At 45.4% G+C, this 20,638-nt stretch overlaps 2 protein-coding genes across 2 annotated transcripts; one reads left to right on the top strand and one right to left on the bottom strand.

Moving 5' to 3' along the window:
- Positions 1 to 844: 844 nt before the first annotated feature.
- LOC125984591 (dynamin-3) lies at positions 845 to 15,476 on the bottom strand. Its single transcript, XM_049746573.2, has 21 exons — positions 15,079 to 15,476; positions 14,326 to 14,737; positions 13,658 to 13,731; positions 13,320 to 13,469; positions 12,645 to 12,848; positions 12,121 to 12,219; positions 11,832 to 11,992; positions 11,479 to 11,621; positions 11,226 to 11,361; positions 10,790 to 10,857; positions 10,525 to 10,663; positions 10,272 to 10,358; positions 9,981 to 10,051; positions 9,488 to 9,542; positions 7,884 to 7,997; positions 4,537 to 4,646; positions 4,169 to 4,283; positions 3,827 to 3,994; positions 3,504 to 3,739; positions 3,244 to 3,417; positions 845 to 2,418 (listed from the first exon to the last, which is right to left on the bottom strand). The coding sequence occupies exons 2-21, from the start codon at positions 14,484 to 14,486 to the stop codon at positions 2,376 to 2,378; spliced, it is 2,508 nt and encodes an 835-aa protein (XP_049602530.1). The 5' UTR covers positions 14,487 to 14,737; positions 15,079 to 15,476; the 3' UTR covers positions 845 to 2,375.
- A 2,810-nt stretch (positions 15,477 to 18,286) lies between these two features.
- Positions 18,287 to 20,600, top strand: LOC125984603 (myocilin). Its single transcript, XM_049746609.2, has 3 exons — positions 18,287 to 18,872; positions 19,385 to 19,483; positions 19,561 to 20,600. Exons 1-3 carry the CDS (start codon positions 18,407 to 18,409, stop codon positions 20,352 to 20,354), a joined length of 1,359 nt encoding a protein of 452 aa, XP_049602566.1. The 5' UTR covers positions 18,287 to 18,406; the 3' UTR covers positions 20,355 to 20,600.
- The last annotated feature ends 38 nt before the right edge of the window (positions 20,601 to 20,638 follow it).

Below are 20,638 nucleotides of genomic sequence, written 5' to 3'. Positions count from 1 at the left end.
TTCATATAACTTCAACCAGTAGGTGTTGGTAACGCCCATTGAAGCTGGTGCCAGCTCGCCGTAAAACAAAACGAAGAAGAAAATGACGTCCGAGTCGTCAATTGCATTTACCGTTCACCAACGAACGAATCTGTGAGTGAATGAATCACTCACTGAGTGATTCGCATTTCCAGTTCACCGCGAGAGAGAACGGATCAGTGAGGGAACGAATTTACGAGTCAGTGACGTAATTTCCCGTTCACGAACGAGTCAGTGACGCAATTCATTAAGCGATTCGTTTGAACGAATCTTTTACCTAAAAGAACTGGAACGCACATCACTACACGCTTTATTCACTTGCCAATGGCAACGCAGCTCAACGGCAGCGCACGTCAGTTTGGAGTTTATGTTAGGAGCACTCGTTTTAACGCTTCTGTTAGCCCGGCAGGGGTAGCTATTTGCAAAGTGTATCAAGAACCTGAATTGGTGACCGTCAGGTGCTAGAATTTAACGCACTTCCTATCAATACATCGAATTGTTTGATTGGAAGATCCAACCGAAATACTATGAGCAAAAAACACATTACCTGTCCAGGTTTACAAAAATAACAAGTGTAAGAATAAGAATAATAAAAAAAAATACAATACTTCATTGTGGGCCTACCATTCAGACTGCAGTCTGCAGAATTTCAGCCGTTAATGCAATAATGTATGATTGTTTTCAACATGCCATTTATTCTTAGTGCCACTAGATGGCGTGAGTCAAACCGAGATCAGCAAGATAAGGGGTCGCATCTATGTAGAATTTATGAATCGAACCCGCATGCTTTTAACGAAGCCGATGCATGCTGTTGAGAAGTACAACATTTTTATCATAATTATTTTATTGAGGAACATTACAGGGACACAGAAAATAACAATAGATGTGTTTTCCATTATGCTCTCTGACAAACATCTTACTACCAATGGAATCATTCATTGTTGTTCTTTAGTTTTCTTATTATAGTCTGCAATTCTCTATATATTGATTTAGCTTTGGCAATATAGAATTGTAATCCATGCCGGTAAGGCAGTCTAAATTGGATGTTGAGTGAATGGACAGAGAACCATTAAAGCGCTAGGATCCATTGCGAAGTCTTAATAGTCCACAGGTACAGTATTTCCTTAACAATACCTATATACAGCAGAACCCGAACACAGTTTAGGACCATATCCACATGAACAAACTGACAGAGTAGCACTTGAACACCGACAATAGCTGCTTAAGATCTAACACAGATGCTGACTGACCGACATTATGAGTGTGTGATTCAAAGAAAGAATATCGGGGATTGAGTCGTAAATAAATGGTTGAGTGCTCGTCTTTTATGTGCATTAGGTTGGTTGCGTGTTTCAAACCTGAGATAAAGGCTGAAAGGGAAGATGTCAAATCATGCTATCTGTTAATCCACAGGTAAACATCGTTGCAGCCACAACAACAGTCAGCATCTGAGTCTGAGCTTAAGGCATCGAGGGTCACAACTTTGACCATTGATACAGCACAGGTGGACACACACCTATGACAAGGTTAAACGTCGTATTGAGGCTCTTTCGTATAGTGATACCGATGGTGCTCCTCAGCCTTGCTATGTGCGTATGGCTGCTACTACAACACACAAACATCTCACAAAAGTCCAATAGTAACTTTACCCCGAGGGTTTATGAGTCATCATTAACAGCTTTGAACGTGAAAACAAATACAACTGAAACGGCAACAAACGTGCAGACAGCCTGCGTATGCATACGTGTTCTCGCACGCACGCACACACACACAATATTATTTGCACACAAACGCACACGTACTAAGATACGACTTGTGTTCTTATAGAGAACATTAGGCTTATAATTAACACTTATGGGAGGGTTGTACAATCAATAAATACAAAGTGAATTGGAGTCTACGTATGGGCAATTTATTCCCTCCCCCCTTACACGCAAAGCACATTCACACACATACACTCCCATGCAATAAGAGACGCTTATGTGCCATGCTGCATTTTGAAATGAATACGGCAGCACACATTTTCATGTGGAAGCAGCAAGTTCTGGTGGTGGCTGACTTGGTGAGGGCTTGGGGGAAAGGAGGTAACGGTGAATGAATGATACTATAAGGTGGTTCTGTTAAAGCATACCTGGACCGCAGGCGAGCAAGAAGCGCACAGAAACACACACACACACACACACCACAAGACAAGTACAATACTGTACATTGATATATGGACATGGTCAATTGGCAGGAGGGTCAAGGGGACAGACACCATTTGCACAAAGGAGAGTAGACAGGGCAGCAGAGCCATGGCTAAGAGAGAAGTGAGGAGGAATGAGGAAGAGAGGAAGAAGAGCGACCCTTGAGGATAATTATGGCGGTACTTGTCTTGTAGGAGATGGCGGTGGTCGTCGACTAGAGTGAGGAGCAAACAGCCAATGAAAGACGGAAGGAGATGGGGAAAAAAGAAAAACAAGAGATTAATCACAGTGTCTGTTAAAGCTTGATAAGGTTAGAAATGAAATGTTCTTCTAAAGGTCATAACATTTGGACAGTTAATGTCACAGAAAAAAAGACTGTCATCATGCATGCTATCAAATACTAGGACAATAACCGTAGAAAATCAAAGTATGATATTACTCATATGAACAATGCACAGCAACATCTGTTCTCTACATTGAACCTTTTTTTGGGGGGGTTTAAGATTATCTTGCATTTTTGATTGGCCCTTACACCTTATGACGCCGTGACGTCGTTCAGCTCTTCTTTTACTCTTGCATGGAAATTAGTAATGTATGAAATACTATTCAAAACATGTCTGTTGACTCCAATTTTATTGTGTCGACAGTTTGACTTGGAACCATGTGAACAAAAATAAACTGCTTTGAAATAAAATGGTTAACCAGCATCCTGGAACAATTGAGCTTTAAAAAAAAAAAAAATGCTCTGTAGAATTCCCCTTGTTTACGAGTTACAGTTGCCCAAAATGTTATAGTATTGACCGGAACGTCTGTTTCTGAGAGCAACTAACTCTTTTTGTAAAAATCCAGAATACCATTCATCATCCCTAAATTAGCGATGTGTGCCGAACGAAGCTACTTATGGGCGAGCTAGGCTAATGCCAATACAAGACAGTCAATTGTCATTTCCCCATCACACGGCTCTGCAAAAATGTTTCCTTGCCTCGTAAAGCGCAAAGCTCAGCGTAAAACAAACACCACATAGATTCTTGTAACTCACCTGGGAATGCTCGGAGGGGCCCTATTTGGGCGGCTGGGAGCCTGGGGGCTCTCGGCACTGTTGTTGAAGGGCCCCAGGGGACCTGGACGGTTTGGTGGTGGTGGGGCACCTCGAGGGCCTGGGCGCTGGCCTGCAGACATCCTCCTTGGGGCAGTGGGACTTGGAGGAGGTGATCTACAGTATGGGAGGTTTCCAATGTCAAGACAAAATAGTGCTGCCTTTTCTCCAATTGCTTCCAAAATATTTGTTTTTCTCAGTACCTGCGACCACCGCTTGTTCCCCCAACCCAGGAGTTGTCAACAGGGGGTGGCAGAGGAACGGTGATGGTGGTGGTAGAGATATCCCCAATGATAGCCAAGGCTTCTTTTAGGGCCTGGTGGGTCCTGAGCACCTCATCCCTCCTCTGGGCCTGCTCTTGGGACTCATCCATCAGGGCATTCTGGTCTCCTGCGGAGTACAGCTGGGCCAGCAGGTCTGCATTGATGAACTCTTTCACCTAGTGGTAGAGAGAGGAAAGGCAGGTTGAGGATGAAGCCGCAGACTAAAGTGCAAATAAAGTCTAGGACGTTTGGTCCTTGTTTACATTATTGATCATGAGATGCATGATGGCCTTGGGCATGAGATCCCGGATACACTTGTTAACGATGGCCATGTAGGAGTCGACCAGGTTACGGATCGTTTCCACTTTACGCTCCAGCTGAGGGTCCATGGAGAAGTTATCTGAGGTGGTGGTGGACGATTCGCTTTCAACCTTTGAGAATTTGGGAAGAAAAGAATCAATTCAAGTTCAAACCACCCCATGCTGTCAAATTAAATGACAGAATTTACTCAAACATTATGAAAGCTGGCACAAAGTAAATGAACGCAGATTACAACGGGTTTCTTTGGGTTGGATATAACAATCGCCAAACAACAGTGTGCTAACCGTGGTGGTCTTCTCAGGGTAGACCCCAGCACGTAACAGAGAAGACTTCCAGCTGTCCACATCATCCTGTGAGTCACAAGCCAGTTCCAGAGTGCGATTGTCCTTGTACACATTCCTGGATGCCACGGCAGAACGTGCATGAAAATAAGTCGTTTGTGTCAAAGCACACTTGCGTCAATAAGACCAGTCATAAATCTTAACAAAGCACACACTCAACCAAGTTCTATTTGCTACAAAAATGTAAACTTTGGAGATGAAGCAACAGATTTTGCTGTTATCCAAAAAAAGTACTCGTAATCCAAAACAATGGTTTCAGAACTGGATATAACTACAATCACTATTTAGTTTTGGAAGCAGAGGTCGCTGACCTTGACTCTGTATTAAAAATGCAGAAAATGTGCTTGCTGGACATGAAACTCTTCTCGACGTCACGGACTTTCAGGTTGTCCAACGGGAGCATGTACTTTTTCTCTTTCTCCTGTAAACCAGAGCAAGGCCATTTGTTATTGTCTCACTTGTCAATTGCGCAATGACATTTGTGCGCACAATATTCTTGCGTGATGTTAGCAAGTGGTAGGCAAAAGTTGGGTTTTGGGGGAAGGCGGGGAGTAGACAGGGAGGGGGTGACGGGAGGGAGGAGGAATGGGGGAGAAATGAGAGTGGGAGGTAAAAGTGGGAGTGAGAGGGGGAAGAAAGAAAGAAAGAAAGAAAGAAAGAGAGAGAGAAAGAGAGCACATGTGGAAGTCATTATAGAGCGGGTCAGGACGCAGTCGTCGTTCACGGTGCGTTATACAAAAGAGAGCTGGGAGCTAAAAGCTGGACCAACTCGGGTGGTCAAGTCAGATGTAGAAAAGCGGCGGAGCCCCGCAATGTTGATCTTTTAAGATGCCAAGCTCAAGCACGGCCGTGGAGACACAAGTGGGCTCATGACCGATGCGTTCCGTTCATCATTTTTATCATTTATCCTCACCTCTTGTCTTTGATTTGATTATTTGTCTTTTTTTTTTTTTTTTTTTACTTTTACTTTTATCCGTCCCTCCCCGCCTTACTCGGTAGTTTTTCAATATTTTTTCTTTCCATTCCAGAGGGGCCCACTTCCTGCCTGATTTTTTGGGGGAAGAAGGCGGGAGAGAGCGAGATTAAATGACAGCCTGGCGTTAAAATTCAACATCTGGAAGTGCTTAGCGGCGCTTGGAAAAGCAGAGGAGGAGGACTGTGTTTGAAGTTAGAGAAAGACGGCGGGGTGAAGGAGGGAAGACCGAGCGGGAGATAAAGTACCAAAGCGGATTTGGAGATTCGCTGATGGGCCGAGAAGAAATGGTCAATTCTTGCATATTTGAATTGAAAGGAAAGAGGAGAGCGGGAGAAGACTAAAAGTCGGCGGTGGAGCCATTGGCGGGTTGTATTTCCAAAGGGGTCACCGCGTTCCATATATGGTCACGCTGGTCCCCTCCCTCTTTCTCTTGCTTCCTCTCTCCTTCTCACTCAGCCCTCTTTCCCTCTTTTTTGAAATCTCCCCTCCCTGAACGTGCAGCCAGTCTGCTGTCCCAGTCGTCTGGGGCGAATATGCCACGTCAGGACTGGATACTCCAAATGGACCGTGAGGGGACCGGAGGTGCAGACAGACCTCTACTGACAAAATAAAGGCGCCCACCTAAAAGATGAGACGACAACTCTCAATTGAGCTTTTAAGCGCTTTTGCTTGATGGGATGCTCGGTGCCAACATGGGAGGGCGCAGACGACACGAGCCGGCTGAAGCAACTGGAATGGCAGAAAACAGCAAAAAGGCCTGACACCATACTCCGGCTCCGTCCACCCAGTGTTCAGACTACCTGTTCATTGTCATACTGGTGTACAGTAGTCTGCACATTGGTTAGACTGGGCATGGACCTTCTTCTGTCGGTCTGTCTGTCCGTCTTTCCGTATGTGTGTGTGGGTGTCTGTCTCCAAGCTACTTCTCCGTTTTCCATGTTGTACTTTTTAACTGAATTCATGTACTGTATTTTGACCTCACATCTCCTTTTCCATTCATTTAGGGCTAATAAACATTCATCTGTTAACTCTTTCAGGAAATGGACATGAGGGTTAACATCTGGCTACTGAGTGATAATAGTCGAACGTTGATATTTCAAACTGTTTTAGGAGAGATGAATGCGCAGGCCTAGCAGTCTGAGAAAGGGGTGGGGGGGGGGGAGGGGAGGGAGGGGTTGGGGGGGGCGAAGGTGCCTGCAAAGCATCAAACAAGAGCCAAAGGAGAGAGGGACAATCAATCAAGTGGAGCTTGAATATACAGTCACACTCAAACAAAATGATTTCAGTGGGTGGCCAAAATGGACTTGGGTGATTTCACATAAAGGCACATGGATTTCTCGGGCATCAATGAGCATAGTAGCCTAGCAAAGAGAATTGTGTACAATACTCAGAATTTAGAAGCCCGTTGATAGTTCTTTAGAAAGTTTGTAGAATACTGAAAAGGCTCACGTAACTGTTTATACTTTGTTCATGAAGGAGTATTCCTTTATATTGAGTTTTAAAATGTGCTGTTTCTCCTAACAGAATTTTGAAAGGCTGATGTTCGACAAGAATTTTCAGTTCCAATGCCAACCACACCAAGTGGAGACAAACACATGCATGTATGTGTATGTGACTGTCCAAAGTTCACAGAGTGTAAAACAGAAATATACAAGGCCAAGCTGGCGGAGTCTATAATTTCCTGCATTGCCACACTTAGGTATCAAATAACAATCTGAAGCCGCAATGCTGCGAGGCCTGCGTCCGTCCATTTATTTGGAGTGTCTGTGAGTGAACATGTGGTTGAGTTTGGGTTGTATCCAAATTTGCAAAGATGAAACAAATGTCTGAATTCCCAGTGCGGGGAAGAAAGAACTTATGGAACGTCAAAGAAAACCATGTCATACTTCCACATGTGCGACTATTTTAATACTCAATGATACTTTCACAAAATGACGATTTAGCATAGTGCCAATAAATGACGGCCTTCTATTTTTTGGGTAAAGCATGTTATTATTCTAGCTCTGCATCACAATCTGAAGAGGTTGCAGTGTGTCTGCCTATCTACACTTGCTGTGCAGAATCTCCTCCAACCTGTACAGCAGGCACAGACAGGCAGATAGGCAACAGCCAGCCAGCCAGCCAGCCAGCCAGGCAGCCAGGCAGCAGGCAGGCAGCCAGGCAGGCAGGCAGCCAGCCAGGCAGGCAGGCAGCCAGCCAGCCAGCCAGCCAGCCAGCCAGCCAGCCAGCCAGCCAGCCAGCCAGCCAGCCAGCCAGCCAGCCAGCCAGCCAGCCAGCCAGCCAGCCACCCAGCCAGCCAGCCAGCCAGCCAGCCAGCCAGCCAGCCAGCCAGCCAGCCAGCCAGCCAAGCGAGGCATCCAAGCATCTGGCCTGAGTGATTGCTGCTATTTCGACTATACTGTAATTACAGATGGAAATCATTAAATACACTTTTTAACTCAGATGTGAGTCATTTTATTTCAGGCATGTGCCATATTGTACTTACATACTTTTAGGATTTTAAAATGGGTCATTGGGGATCATTGGAGGCTCCAAATGCATCATCATCGTTGTGCGACCACAAAATGTAGCCCTTGCCAAATAAATGTTTTGTCCACCGATTGACCGCCATCACCTTTGTGTTACGACACCATTTTAGCGCTACCGTGTCCCCACCCCCGCACATTTGATCAAATATGTCACCTCGTCATCCTTGAACCAGGAGAGGCTCTCGGCAGTAAGCACGAACCAATACTCCTTGGCTCCTCCCTTCATGATGCTGATGTTGTTTATGGTCAGCCAGCCTTTACGAATGACCTGAAGAGGGCAAGAGGGTCAAAAGTTGTCATGAAAAAAAGAAAGTCTTATTATTAAAAATGAAAAGCTGGAAGACAAGAAAAGGGATGAAGGACACAAGCTCTTCATTTGCTTGGAATTGCAATGAAATGTGCGCCGTGCTAATGGTTAGCTGTGTCAATGTGTGTTTGTGACTGTACAGCAGAGCACATTCAAAGAGGGTGTGTTCCTCACAAGAAAAAGCAGTGTGAGCTTATGATTAAGTCGTCCTTGTGTTAAGTGCTTCAGACAAACACTAGGACAAGAATCGTGTGTGTGAACTGTGTTAGTGACCCCGCAAGGCCTGCGTAAACACGCCTGCAGGCAGGCACAGGGCCAAAGTGGTTATTGCTGTCAGTCTAGCAAGACACACTAAGGAGGTTACCCGAATCATTTCAAAGCTGCTGCTGCTGCTGCTGCTGCTGCTGCTGCTGCTGCTGCTGCTGCTGTCATTGGCCTATTTGAGAAAGCTGCAGCAACACTCTGTGGACATAAGTCTTGCGACACCGTTTTTGGAGGTGTCCCAATACCTTTGCCCATTTGCATGACATAGTCTGTCAAACACTAAGATTAGTGGATAAGATATTTTAATCAGCCCAATTCTTGGACATTTGTTTATTAGGCACCGCCTTATCGTCCGTGAGCTTTGCTGGGTGAGAGTGTTAGACGGCAAATTATTATTTGGTAATGTCTTACAATCAGGCCTGATGCAGGAGGAGAGGAGGCCTGCAACAAGGACGAATGGGGGGCTTTTAGAATAGAATAGAATAGAATAGAATAGAATAGAATAGAATAGAATAGAACTGAACTGAACTGAATTGAACTGAACTGAATTGAATTGAATTGAACTGAATTGAATTGAATTGAATTGAAATCGGTCCTGTAATAAAGAAATTCATTTCGTCAATTCATATAGTACTCTCTTAAACTTAAAATGAACTTCTAGAGGATTTAATCCAGTTAGGTCAAGTTGCTATGAAGGCAACAGTAGCAGAGAGCACCATACTTTGGGTAAATGCGTTATTGCAGGCACAAAGGATATCGCATAGCAGAACCCACAATGAGCAATACTCACCAACAGACACCCAAAAGAGGGCAGCTGACATTCTCACTAAGGGATGGGGATGAAATGCAAAGTGGCACCTTGATGACACAGGAGGGGTTCAAACAAAGGGAAAGGTCTCAACAACAACACTGATGTTGATGGTGGTGGCAAAAAGCAAATCCCGTGTGATTCGTAGAAACTGAAATAATAAGGCTAAACAAAAGCTGTCCAGTGCCCACTTAAAGACATAATGTAGTATAGTGCAAAATAACACACACACACACACATCTCAAAAAGAAAATAAATGCATATGTGTTGCGTAAAATGCAGCAGATGAACTCCAAGAAGAAAATATATGATAACCTTTGAAATGTTTTTCTGTCAATGAAGTGGCCATCCTACCCTATATGTTGGAGAAATCCCTCACCTGATTTGTTGCTGAACTTTGACTCTTGTTAGTCTGACTGCTTCTCTGCTGCGCACTGCCAAGTAGAAGTGGATGAAAGTAACAGTAAAGAGAGTGACGGAATCTTTTTTACTGTCTAACTTGCACAATTCCAACCCCAACACAAGAGAGGCAAGTCTACCCCTCCACCATCAGAGACTCCTAAAGGCGGCCATTTTGGCACTTGCTGTTGAGCGAAAATGACATCACAGTTTCACAACCAATCACGGCTCACAATTTATTTCTCTGAAGCGGAGTCGTGATCGGTTGACAGCAAGCGACAAAATAGCTGCCGTCTGGGGTGGATAAAAAACAGGGCGATTGTGCTGCTTAAGTCGGAATGCTCAAACGCAACATGAATCACAATGCCGTGGTTAGACTAGTGGGCCCACATGCAACATTTAATTGTAAAGAAAATGTTGGGGTTGACTTCCTCTTTAAGGCCCATGTAAATCTGTACAGTGCGAGTCTTTACTTTGCAAAGCCAATGAAGTCCTCATGGTTCGTGTTGATGTAAGAGAGCTGAATGTCTATCATCAGCAGAACCTGAAACAAGAAAAGAGACTCATTTGTTTATGCTTTCTAAGGAATAATGATAATAATTCATTTGTACAGAGTGAGGTTCGTTAGGTTGGTAAAGTCAAAGTCAAAGTCAGCTTGACCGTCAATTTCTTCACACGCCAAAGACACGCAAAGAAACCGAAATATCGTTCCCCGCTATCCCACGGTGACAAGGCATGGATCACGAAACAAATCATGTCGTTACCTGTTCCTTCGCTCGACTTTCTCTGTCTCGGATATGAGTAGTCACAATTCTCTCGGTTTCCTCACGAAGCATTGGGAAACATTCCAACTGTAAACACATAACACACAGCATGTCATTATTTCCATCTAATGACTGCTGATAAAGCACTTTTTTTTCTAAACCTGTCATCCCTGTTTTGGGTTCAAATTAAAATGTCAGTCTTTCTGTTGCGGACAAGCTGCATTACACCAGAGTATAGAAATGTATGAATCACCTTGTTGGAACACTGGCGCACAGTGTTGATGAGTTCCTGGATGACCATATCCACACACTTGACACAAGGCTCCTTTAACTTGATGATCTGTTTCTTCACAATAGCTTCAAACGCCATGTCTGGAGTGAACAGCCCCGTCCTGCCACCCAACAAAAGACAGAGGGGGAAAAAAAAAAAATCAAATGTGTCTTTCAAAAATGTGGCTGCAGGAGAAACCAAAGAGAAAATGAAATGGAAATGATATTTTGAGGTGTCTGGCTTGCACCTGATTCCGTGGATGTTCTTGATGGCATAACTGATCTCACGACGCATCTCCTTCTCATCACACTCCATCTACAAAGAATATTCAGACGGGTCCAGCGTGTGACTGACTGCCATTAAACAAAAAGCTCGAACGGTATGGCTGGAGCCATGTGTGGCACAAAGAACAAGGAGAGAAATGATTTTAGAAGAATATTAATCACTTCCATTCAGCTTGGCATTCAGTGTAATCATTTTGTCAAGGAATTACACAAGCAACCTTGTGGGAGTTAGAGCATCCAATCTTTTTCAAAAAGAAAAATCTCAAGGCCTGTTTATAGCCCGAGCAAAGTAATAAAAAAAAAAAAAGAAAAACATGCAATTAAAACACAAGGTGACAGAAAATATGAACATCTAATATTGTTTACCGTCATTGTTTTATTCCAATGAATAAAGGTTACCTTGACCAGTTCAAAAGGGAAACGCTCATGGAAGATGCGGTTGATTTTGGCTCCACCTGACAGCTCCACCGTGTCCACCTGGTCTCCTGACCCCTCGATCCTCTTCTCAAAGTCCACAGAGAACTGCTGCACCATCCTGAGGGGAAAAAAATGCATGAGCAGCAGTAGCGAACGTATACTGTATAGACGGGTTTTTTTTTTTTTTTTTTTTGCCCATTAATAATATGATGGAAGTTATTTCATGTGGACTGACTGCAACAGCTGCTTGGTTTTGCGGGATGGGTCATCTGGTCGGTATCCCCGGTATTCCTCGGCCTCCTTGTCCAGGGCCAACAGCTGGGACTGCAGCTTACTGCGAAAGGCTGGCAGGGTGTCTCGGATGTGGTTGGTCAGTTGCTACGGAAACATCATTCCATGAATATTCATTTTCAAAATGTTGTACATGTTTATGGTCAACAGTGTAGTATATACAATAAAGATTTGATTTGTTTTGTTTTGCATTCCCCACAACATGATGCCTCATACAACGGTAGTGAGAAAACAAATCTAGGCCAGTATCTTATTAATCATGCAAAGTGCAACGCAATTAAATCTACGTATGATCACCTCGTTGAGCACTTTCTGCAGACGCGGGGTGCCCATTTTGTCCGCCATGTGTCTGTACGACGGATGAGAGAAAAAGAACTTTCTCTCTGCCTCCAGAGCTGCTTTGATATCTTTCTTCCCATCGATATCCTTCTGACTGCGGTTCACCACACCAATATAGCCTGAGAACAAAAACACAGGAGGGGTGGGAGAGAGAGAGAGAGAGAGAGAGAGAGAGAGAGAGAGAGAGAGAGAAAGAGAGATTTTTAAAAAAGTAGCTTGGCTTGTGTGAAGGTCGTTGCTAACAAACCTCTTCTCAGTGGCAGCAACTTGTTCTCCAGCACATCACGGGCATCTGTGCCCTCGTCCATCAAGTCCAGTTTAGTGATCACCCCTATAGTCCTCAGACCTGTAGGACAAAATTAATCACGGCCTTGTTTACATGTTCAAAAAAAACAAAATCTGCTCCTCATCATCATTTCTATTTTTAGACAATTAAAATGAGGGGAAAAAAGAAAACAAAACCCTTAAAAAATGCTTTGAAAATCCCAAATTTGAATGGAAGAGAAACTTCAATTTCCATTTATAACACTGACTAAAATGCTATGGTTAAAGCGTAATACTCCTCCATTTTTGTCAATTCCTATCATTAATGAGCTTTAAAAGTTGATTTTGGATTGATTTCATTTGGTATTGATGTGTCATCATGCACTCAATAAACACTTCATGACCCCCGCCCCTCACTTCTTCATCCGTATCCGCCTCCTCTTCTTCTCGTTCATTCTTTTTTTTTTTTTTTTTTTACGTATGTCCTTCTTTCCTGGCCTCACTCACCTTGAGGATCAACATCCTTTGCCAGTTTAAGGGCATCCGAGTTAGCGAGATCAGTATTGGCCGGAGTGACGGCCAAAACAAGGCAGCTCTCCCTGGTGATGAACTGCATGATCATCTCCCGGATTTGCTGCTCGATGTCAACGGGCTGGTCTCCGACCGGCACCTTGGTGATCCCCGGCAAGTCGATGAGAGTCAAGTTGAGCACTGTTCAGCAGGAAAAGATGAGAACAAGACTTGCTGAAAGTCTTCCGAGATGGTATACTTTCAAATCGTACATCAATTCAATATGCAATGTGAAAATGCAATACAACAACCGTCATTATTATTGACTTGACCAATGTAAAGCAAGAAATGTATTATTAAAACCGATGAGGTACAATTACTCTCTTATTGATTCTAAATGAAGTGTGACTTCAAATCAGGTACCATTGAGTGCACCCTCATAGGTGCACTTAATTGAGGTCAATCTTGACGCACTCTTTCATCGCCACCTTTCTATTCATGACAACAAAAGACGAATCAGGGCTGCGTGACAGTCCTCTATAGTTGCACTGTTGGATCAAGAAATCTTCAAAGTACAAAAAAGACGAGAGCACGACTTGGATGACTCGTAGCGCAATGCGGTCGGTCAACAATGCCGTAAGTAGTGAAATTGAAGGAATTGTGGTTTCGCACCATTTGGGGAATACACGCGTAAGTTGATGGGAACAGGAGAGATGCCTTTGTTGGCACCGGTGACGCGGTCCGTCTCGGCTTCGATCTCCTGGCGAACCTCATCGAAATCTGTGAACTTCTTTCCTTTGCAGTGGAGAAATTCAGCCCATTCTGCCAAGACCGAGACCAATTGGTGGTGAGGGAGCCGTGTGCGAGAGGGAAAGATTGTCAGAGCCAGAGCAGGGAATAGAAAAAAAATGGCAGCATATAAATGACAAAAAGGGGGAGGGGGGCGTGCATTTGTCATTTTGTGAGTGTGCCAGCAGCATGTGTGCGTGCAGAAATGTGTGGGAACCCACCTGCAGAAGCGCTGATAAGCTGCAGAACCAGGGGCCTGCGAGTGACGATGCCAGATCCACGGGGCAGAAAGTCCCTGTGACATTAGAATGCATCATGTCAACACCAAATATCTTTAGAATGAACAAACTCCTGCATTTCTGAGTTTTAGGCAAGAGGCATCCATCCACCCATTCACACTCACATTTACACCACCACAGAGTGGGAAGTGAACCCACGCAGCCTGCCTGGAACTTAGTTGAGTTGAGTGAACCACACAAGAATAGAATAGAATAGAATACAAGACATCCTTTATACTACCTCTCCGACAATGTCAATCAATATTGAGAATCGTTACAGTAATAAAAGCAGACAGAAAGAAAATTGTCATGTGAAAAATTAGAGAAAATAATGTACAAAAATATTGTTTATGTCATCTAACAGGAGTGGCCCAAGCGGCTGCTGCTGCTGCTGCTGCTGCTGCTGCCGCTGCATCCGAAATGTAAATCCAGCATGGCTCACGTAGTCACAAGATTGATCGTGGTGGGTGCGGTTAACGCACTTTCCAACTGTGCTGTCTCTATGCTGACTGTGAATGCTTTGAGCTCTGGAGGCCATGAGAGATTGGTCCCCATAGGCTTCTTATGTCACAAGGTCAAGAGATTATCCTATTTGCCGCGCTCAATTTTACCTGCCCACAAAGTTCTCCAGCACGGAGCTTTTTCCTGCACTCTGGCCGCCCACCACTGCGATTTGCGGCAGGTCCAGGTTGCATGCCTGGCCAATGGAGCTGAATGCATCTTGCAGCTTGTTGACCAGCGGGATCAACTCCTCCATGCCACGGTTTCCCATGGTGCCTTTGGACGGAGGGATCAGCGATTGGAGAGAGAAAGAGAGAGAGAGAGAGAGAGAGAGAGAAGCAGCCAGGGGGGAGATAGAAAGAGAATGAGAGAGAGAGAGAGAGAGAGAGAGAGAGGGGAGGGGGATGTGACGCTGCTATATTAGTCCAGGATACCGCGGTGCTTGTTGATGTAGTAAAGTCATCTAGCCACACGTTGCCCTGAGCCAAGAGAGGGTCGAACGGACTGCAGAAGAGGGGAGGACTGCAAGAAAGAAAGAGGGGGGAGAGAGAGAGAGCGGTAGAAAAGAAAGATATGAACAGAAAGGGACAGACAAATGCGCAGTTGCTTCCCACCGCTGTCCCCCCCGCCCCCCATCTCTCCTCCACACACGCAAACTCACGCGTAACGAGAGGCAGGCCTATCGATTCAAGGGCATTCGGTGGATGACGCTCTATATCTTTTCATTGCTCAAGCTCACGCATCCTGCAAGGCCACATATGCCTCAAACGCCAAGTGAAGTGCCTTCATCAGCATGCGCACCTCGTCAAATTGTTATGAAGGCGTTTACAAGTGACCGCTGCGAGTCAGTTCAGTCAGCTTACCTCGCCTCAGGACCTCCTCGGTGTCGCTGTCCGGTGCTGAAAGGACGCTCAGCTCAGCTCAGCTCAGCTCAGCTCAGCTCAGCTCAGGAGGCGAAGAGGCTGCGAGCCTGCCTGCCTGCCTGCCTGCCTGCCTGCCCGCCCGCCTGCCCGCCTGCACGATTACACAAACGGCGCCACCTGCTATGGCGGCACTACGACGGCAAGATGTGCGCCTCCTGCGCATTAACTACTCTCCGGGCTTTGTGTCGTCACGCTCCGGGCCCCAATGTCTATCAGCGGGCTATCATTGCGGGCACAAATTCGCCGTCGTCGACCGATTAATCATTTTACCCTTCTCTCTCCCTCTCTCAGCCAGAATCGCAGAGCGTCGCCTCTATGCAGCATATCGACGCGGTGCTGAGCCAATGAGATACGTCGAGAAGGGAGCGGAGGCGCGGAGGCGCGGAGCGGCGGCTCCTGGTTGGCTGGGAAGGTGCAGGTTAGGCCTACCTGAGTCCGCCCCCTGTTTACATCCGTGCGACTGGCTCGGCTTGGCTTGGCTTGGCTTGTGAGTCATGCGGCACCGCTGCACACCGCCGCAACACGAGACGAGCAAAAAGCAGCTCGAGTATAGATTGGAGGAGGTTACTTACAAATGCACCAGCAGTGTGTTGAAACAGCACTAGAGGGCAGCAGCGACCTGCCTGGAGCCGGTCGGTAACTGCTTTTCTGCTTGGTGTTGAGCAATCATTTGTTAAATGGCAAATAGTTGATTAAGAAAAATTACCAAAGCGAAGGAAAACTATTTTCAATTCGAAAAAGCTTTTCATACAAGTATTCTTATTTTTAATAATAAAAAGAAGTTTCAAGCTCAACACATTTATTTTCAGTTTCAAGTTTTATTTTTTTCAAGAAAAACTTGTTTTGTTTTTTTTAAGTAGTAGAACATTTTTCATTTTGTTTATTTGCGCTTGTGTGTGTTTCCTCTGAGTTCTCCGCTTTCCTCCCACATTCCAAGGACACCCATGGTAGGCCGGAGAGAGAGGGAGCGCGAGTGTTTGTCTATGTGTGCCCGGGCAACCAGTTCAGGGTGTCCCCCGCCTTTCCTCAACTCCTTTTTTACTGCGGTATGTGGTGTGACAGCAGACGGGGTTCCTGGGTCAACGTTTGAGGTTCAAAAATAAAAGATCCAACCTGACCACCTCAACCTGTTTGAAATGCATGACTCAGGGGTCACATACACAGGACCTCCTCGGGTCACATTTAATGGTGTTTGACGTGCTTACAGGAGGTTGTGGGGGGGGGGGCACAGGTTACGGGTGACGTGCTAACATCTAACTTGAACGAGGAATTCCTTATTGTATCTATGTATACAGATGGAGGATATCAAATTGAAACAAAACCGTATTTGATCAACAATTCCGTTGCTCTATTAAGTATTCAAGGTCACAGTGACGCCTATCCCAGCAGACTTCACAGGAAAGGCAGCTTTCAACCGCAATCAAATCAAATAAATCAAGTCTGAGGCCCTTTTGTTAGGTCCAGTGGGGCGGTGCAGTTACGAGGTGCTTGACAACACACTTGGTGAAAACCAAAAATCCAGACTTGCACCCAAGTCAAACGTTACGTAATTCTTCACACATGCAAAAGCATGTCTGGTGGCTGTTACTAATACTTCATCAGTCACTGAATAATATTTTTTTTTTAGTCTTGGAACAGATTTTTTTTTTCCCCATTATTTATAATGGGAAAAATAGATTCGGAATTCGACCCATTCGCTTCTCGAACCGCCTCCTGGAACGGATTGCGGTCGAAAACCGAGGTTTGACTGTATCGGTCTTTCTTTGAAATTTTCTGTCATTGTTTTTTTTGTTTTTAATGTATCCAAAGAATTAACAGCACTTAGTATCGGTATCAGAGACTAATTTGTAAATAATGTAGTACTATTATTGGCAGCGGTCTGAAAAAAAGCCGTATCGAAAACATCCCTAATAAAAATTTTGGTAGCAATAGAAAGTTAATGAGATATTGTGGTTGAAAATCACTTTTACATAACTAAAACATGCTACTTAGAAAAATGTTATCGAGAATTTCCTATTACCGAGGAAATACAACAAAAGAAGATGCGTGATCCGCACTTTTGGAAAATAACAAATGAGCCGGAGTGGTATTTTTTTCAACTACTGTGATGTTGGAAAAGAAAAACACACATCTCATGGCAAAAACACTGCTGAGTGCCATGTCCATGCCATGTGCCATAAACACATAGGTTAACAAAACACAGATGTGCAGCGCAAACTAGTGGTCGGAAACTAGCTGGATTTATGGCAAATGTGTGGTAATCATTACGGAGGAGAGCGTACTGACAAAGAAGTCAAAGGAAAGTGTGAACATGCATGTTTGTGAGGACATTTACCTCCAACAGGGATGTAATCATCATTTCCTCTCACTGCTCCAGAGAATCTGAATGAGTCCCAGATGTCTCACAAAAAGTAAGAATTTTAGAATTTCATTCAAATGCAAATATTGGCTTTACAAAGTGACATAGCAGCAACTGGTTCTTCTAAATAAAAACGAACTATGCTTAAAAAAAAACAATTCTAAAATGATTACAACTTTGAACAAGATATGCCAAAAGTTTCAAAAAGATTCTAATCAGAATGTAATTTTTTCATTTTAGATCGCCAATAAAGTTTGCATATACATACCGTATATTTAAAGCACGTCAAGGGCAAGAAAAGTCTACGTTTTGGTTGGGAGAAGGGAATAACAATTGAAACCATCCTCCACACCTGTGTCAGTCTACCCGCCTACTTTTGGAGCAGATGGGCGAGTCGGCCTTGCGTTATGGAAAACACAATGTCAAAGCACGTCCACAAATTCCTCGATGTTTAGCCTCCAGCGCCCATCTCCTACAATTATCAGCATTTACCGTAAATCGCACTGTGGTTGGACGTTCAAATGATTACAACATTGCAGCTGATAATCAGCAGATGCAGAAAGGATGCTCTCCAGTCAAAATATCCTGCAAAGGCAGACCCGCTGCTGAGAAGCTCCAGGGAGGAAAAATACGCCAAACAGTGCCATTTTCACATTGTTTGTCCCCATCGAGACAAAGCACGTGGCCAAACATCCCACACCCTCGGGCTGTTTTCCCTCTCTGGCACACTCCGCCTCCCCTCCCTCCCCTCCCCTCCCCTCCCACACTGTGACAGTTACCCTCATAAATATCCCCGTCCGTCTCAGCATTGCTGTTATTCAGACGGATCTGCACTGACAACAGCTTCAAGGGGCATAAAGTTGAGGTATTTATATCTGGGTGAAAAACGATTCCATTTTACTTTGCAGAATGTGGCTCCAGGTGGCTCTCGTGTCGTTCCTCATTTCGGCCAGCCAAGTTCAGGCTGAAGACCACGCGTCCCTGCGCCACTCCAACGATGCTGCTGGACGCTGTCAGTACACCTTCACTGTGTCCAGCCCCCAGGAGACCAGCTGCACCGGGGACAACGGGAGACCTGAGATGGAGGGAGTCCTGTCCCGGCTGACCCTGCTTGAGGCTCTGGTTAGCCGGCTGATAGCAGGAGCAGGTACCAGGAGTGATGCTGAGGCGGGCCTTCCAGAGACTTTCTCCCAGATAACGGGGGAAAGAAACCAACTGAGAATGGACAAAGATCAACTGAGCAGGCAGATCCAGGAGCTCCACAAGAGGGTGACGGAACTCAGCCACGAGACTGAAAGCCTCAGGCAGAAGCCCTGTCTGCAGACAAACAGCTTAGCAGATACTCGCAGAAAACTCAACCACAGACTTGCCAGTGGTAAAGCGAAAACCGGAATCAATGCTATGACACTGTTTCTCATTGAAATGACATCTTGAAAGGGGCAACAGGTCAAGTTGCAGTCTCCAGTTGAGTAAGGGGATTGGAATTTCCAACACAGTCTTCATTTACAACTTTGTCAGCCACGCATGTCTTGTTTACGTTTCTGTTTTCGCGAATGCCACCGGCAAGTAACAGGGAACCTGCTGTGTACATAAATAAATGCATCCCACTGGCTTTACTTGCATCTTACTCGAGCTATAGCTATAGTGTTGTGTCCCTCAAGGACCAATCAGTACCAAATGTTTCCTGACCTGTAAATGAGAAGCTGTGTCCAAGCCTTTGAAGCAAACCACGGGGCAATTTATTGGACTCGGTGGAACCTTTGAGGGCCATAAGCTGTAAAGGTCCAACAGAGAAAAGCAGCGCCGTAGGAACACACATTTGACCTTTTAAACGTCATTTACGTCCACCACTTCAATAACGATGACCTTCATTTTTTTCCCCCGCAGATCTTGGAAATGATTTCAGACATGATGCCTATCAAGAGATGAAGGCAGAAGTGTCCGAAGTCCCAGCATCCCACCTGCTTCCTGATGGAAAGACTTCCAGTAAGCTTTTGTCAACGCGCTGGCACGTTTGAAAAGCACGCATCCAGAAACGTTGGTCCCGGTGATTCTGTTTTTAGGTTGCGGCGAGTTGCTCTCTGTGGAAGAGCCCGTGTTACACAGGAAAGCTGACGGTTTTACAGGGAAGTACGGAGTTTGGCTGCAGGATCCCGAGCCTCAAGGAACTCAGTATAGCGACAAGACAGTGTGGCGTATGGATACAGTGGGCAAAGATGTGCGTCGGCTGTTTGTATACGAAGACATGAAGCAGTTCGCCCACGGCCCCCCCATGAAAATCCTACTCCTGCCCGAAGCGGTCGAGAGCACGGGAGCGACGATATACCGAGGCTCCCTCTACTACCAGCGTAAAGTCAGCCGCACCCTGATCCGCTACGACCTAGCCTCAGAGAGCCTGGTATCGCGTCGGGATCTCCCTCACGCCGGCTTCCACGGCCAGTACCCTTACTCGTGGGGGGGCTACACTGACATCGACCTGGCGGCAGATGAGCGAGGTCTGTGGGCCATCTACAGCACCAGCAAGGCAAAAGGCGCCATTGTGCTTTCTCAGCTGGACCCCGAGAACCTGCAAGTCAAGAGAAGCTGGGAGACCCAAATCAGGAAGAACACTGTGGCCAACGCGTTCATGATGTGCGCTCGTCTGTACACGGTGGCCAGTTACGCAGCGGTTAACACCACCATCAACCATGCGTTCGACACGGCCACCGAGACGGGCCGCGACCTCTCTGTGCCCTTCCAAAATAAATATGGTTACAATAGCATGGTGGACTACAACCACGCCCAGCGAAAGCTGTTTGCCTGGGACAACTTCCACATGGTCAGCTATGACCTTCGAGTGGGTGGGGCTAGTAAGTGAAGATGACAGCGGAGAGAGTGGCATTCTGTTCAACGACGTCATCGTCACTCCCTTTGTTGCCACTTTGTCTCTGCTGCCATGACAAATCCTTACAGCCGAGTCGATAACTGGAAACCGTTTTTCGACTACCATTGTAAATAAGATACTTCTATATCTATACTTTAGCAGACATTGTAAAGAAGACATGAACCATTTCAGTCATTCACGCGTGGACAGTTCCTAATAAAATACAGATCATGTCCCACCTTTTGAAACCCAAATGGTATTGTTTATTTTTTAAACAA

This window comes from Syngnathus scovelli, chromosome 17 (assembly GCF_024217435.2).
Source record: "Syngnathus scovelli strain Florida chromosome 17, RoL_Ssco_1.2, whole genome shotgun sequence".
Lineage (NCBI taxonomy): Eukaryota > Metazoa > Chordata > Actinopteri > Syngnathiformes > Syngnathidae > Syngnathus > Syngnathus scovelli.
This window is presented reverse-complemented; position numbering and strand designations above follow the sequence as displayed.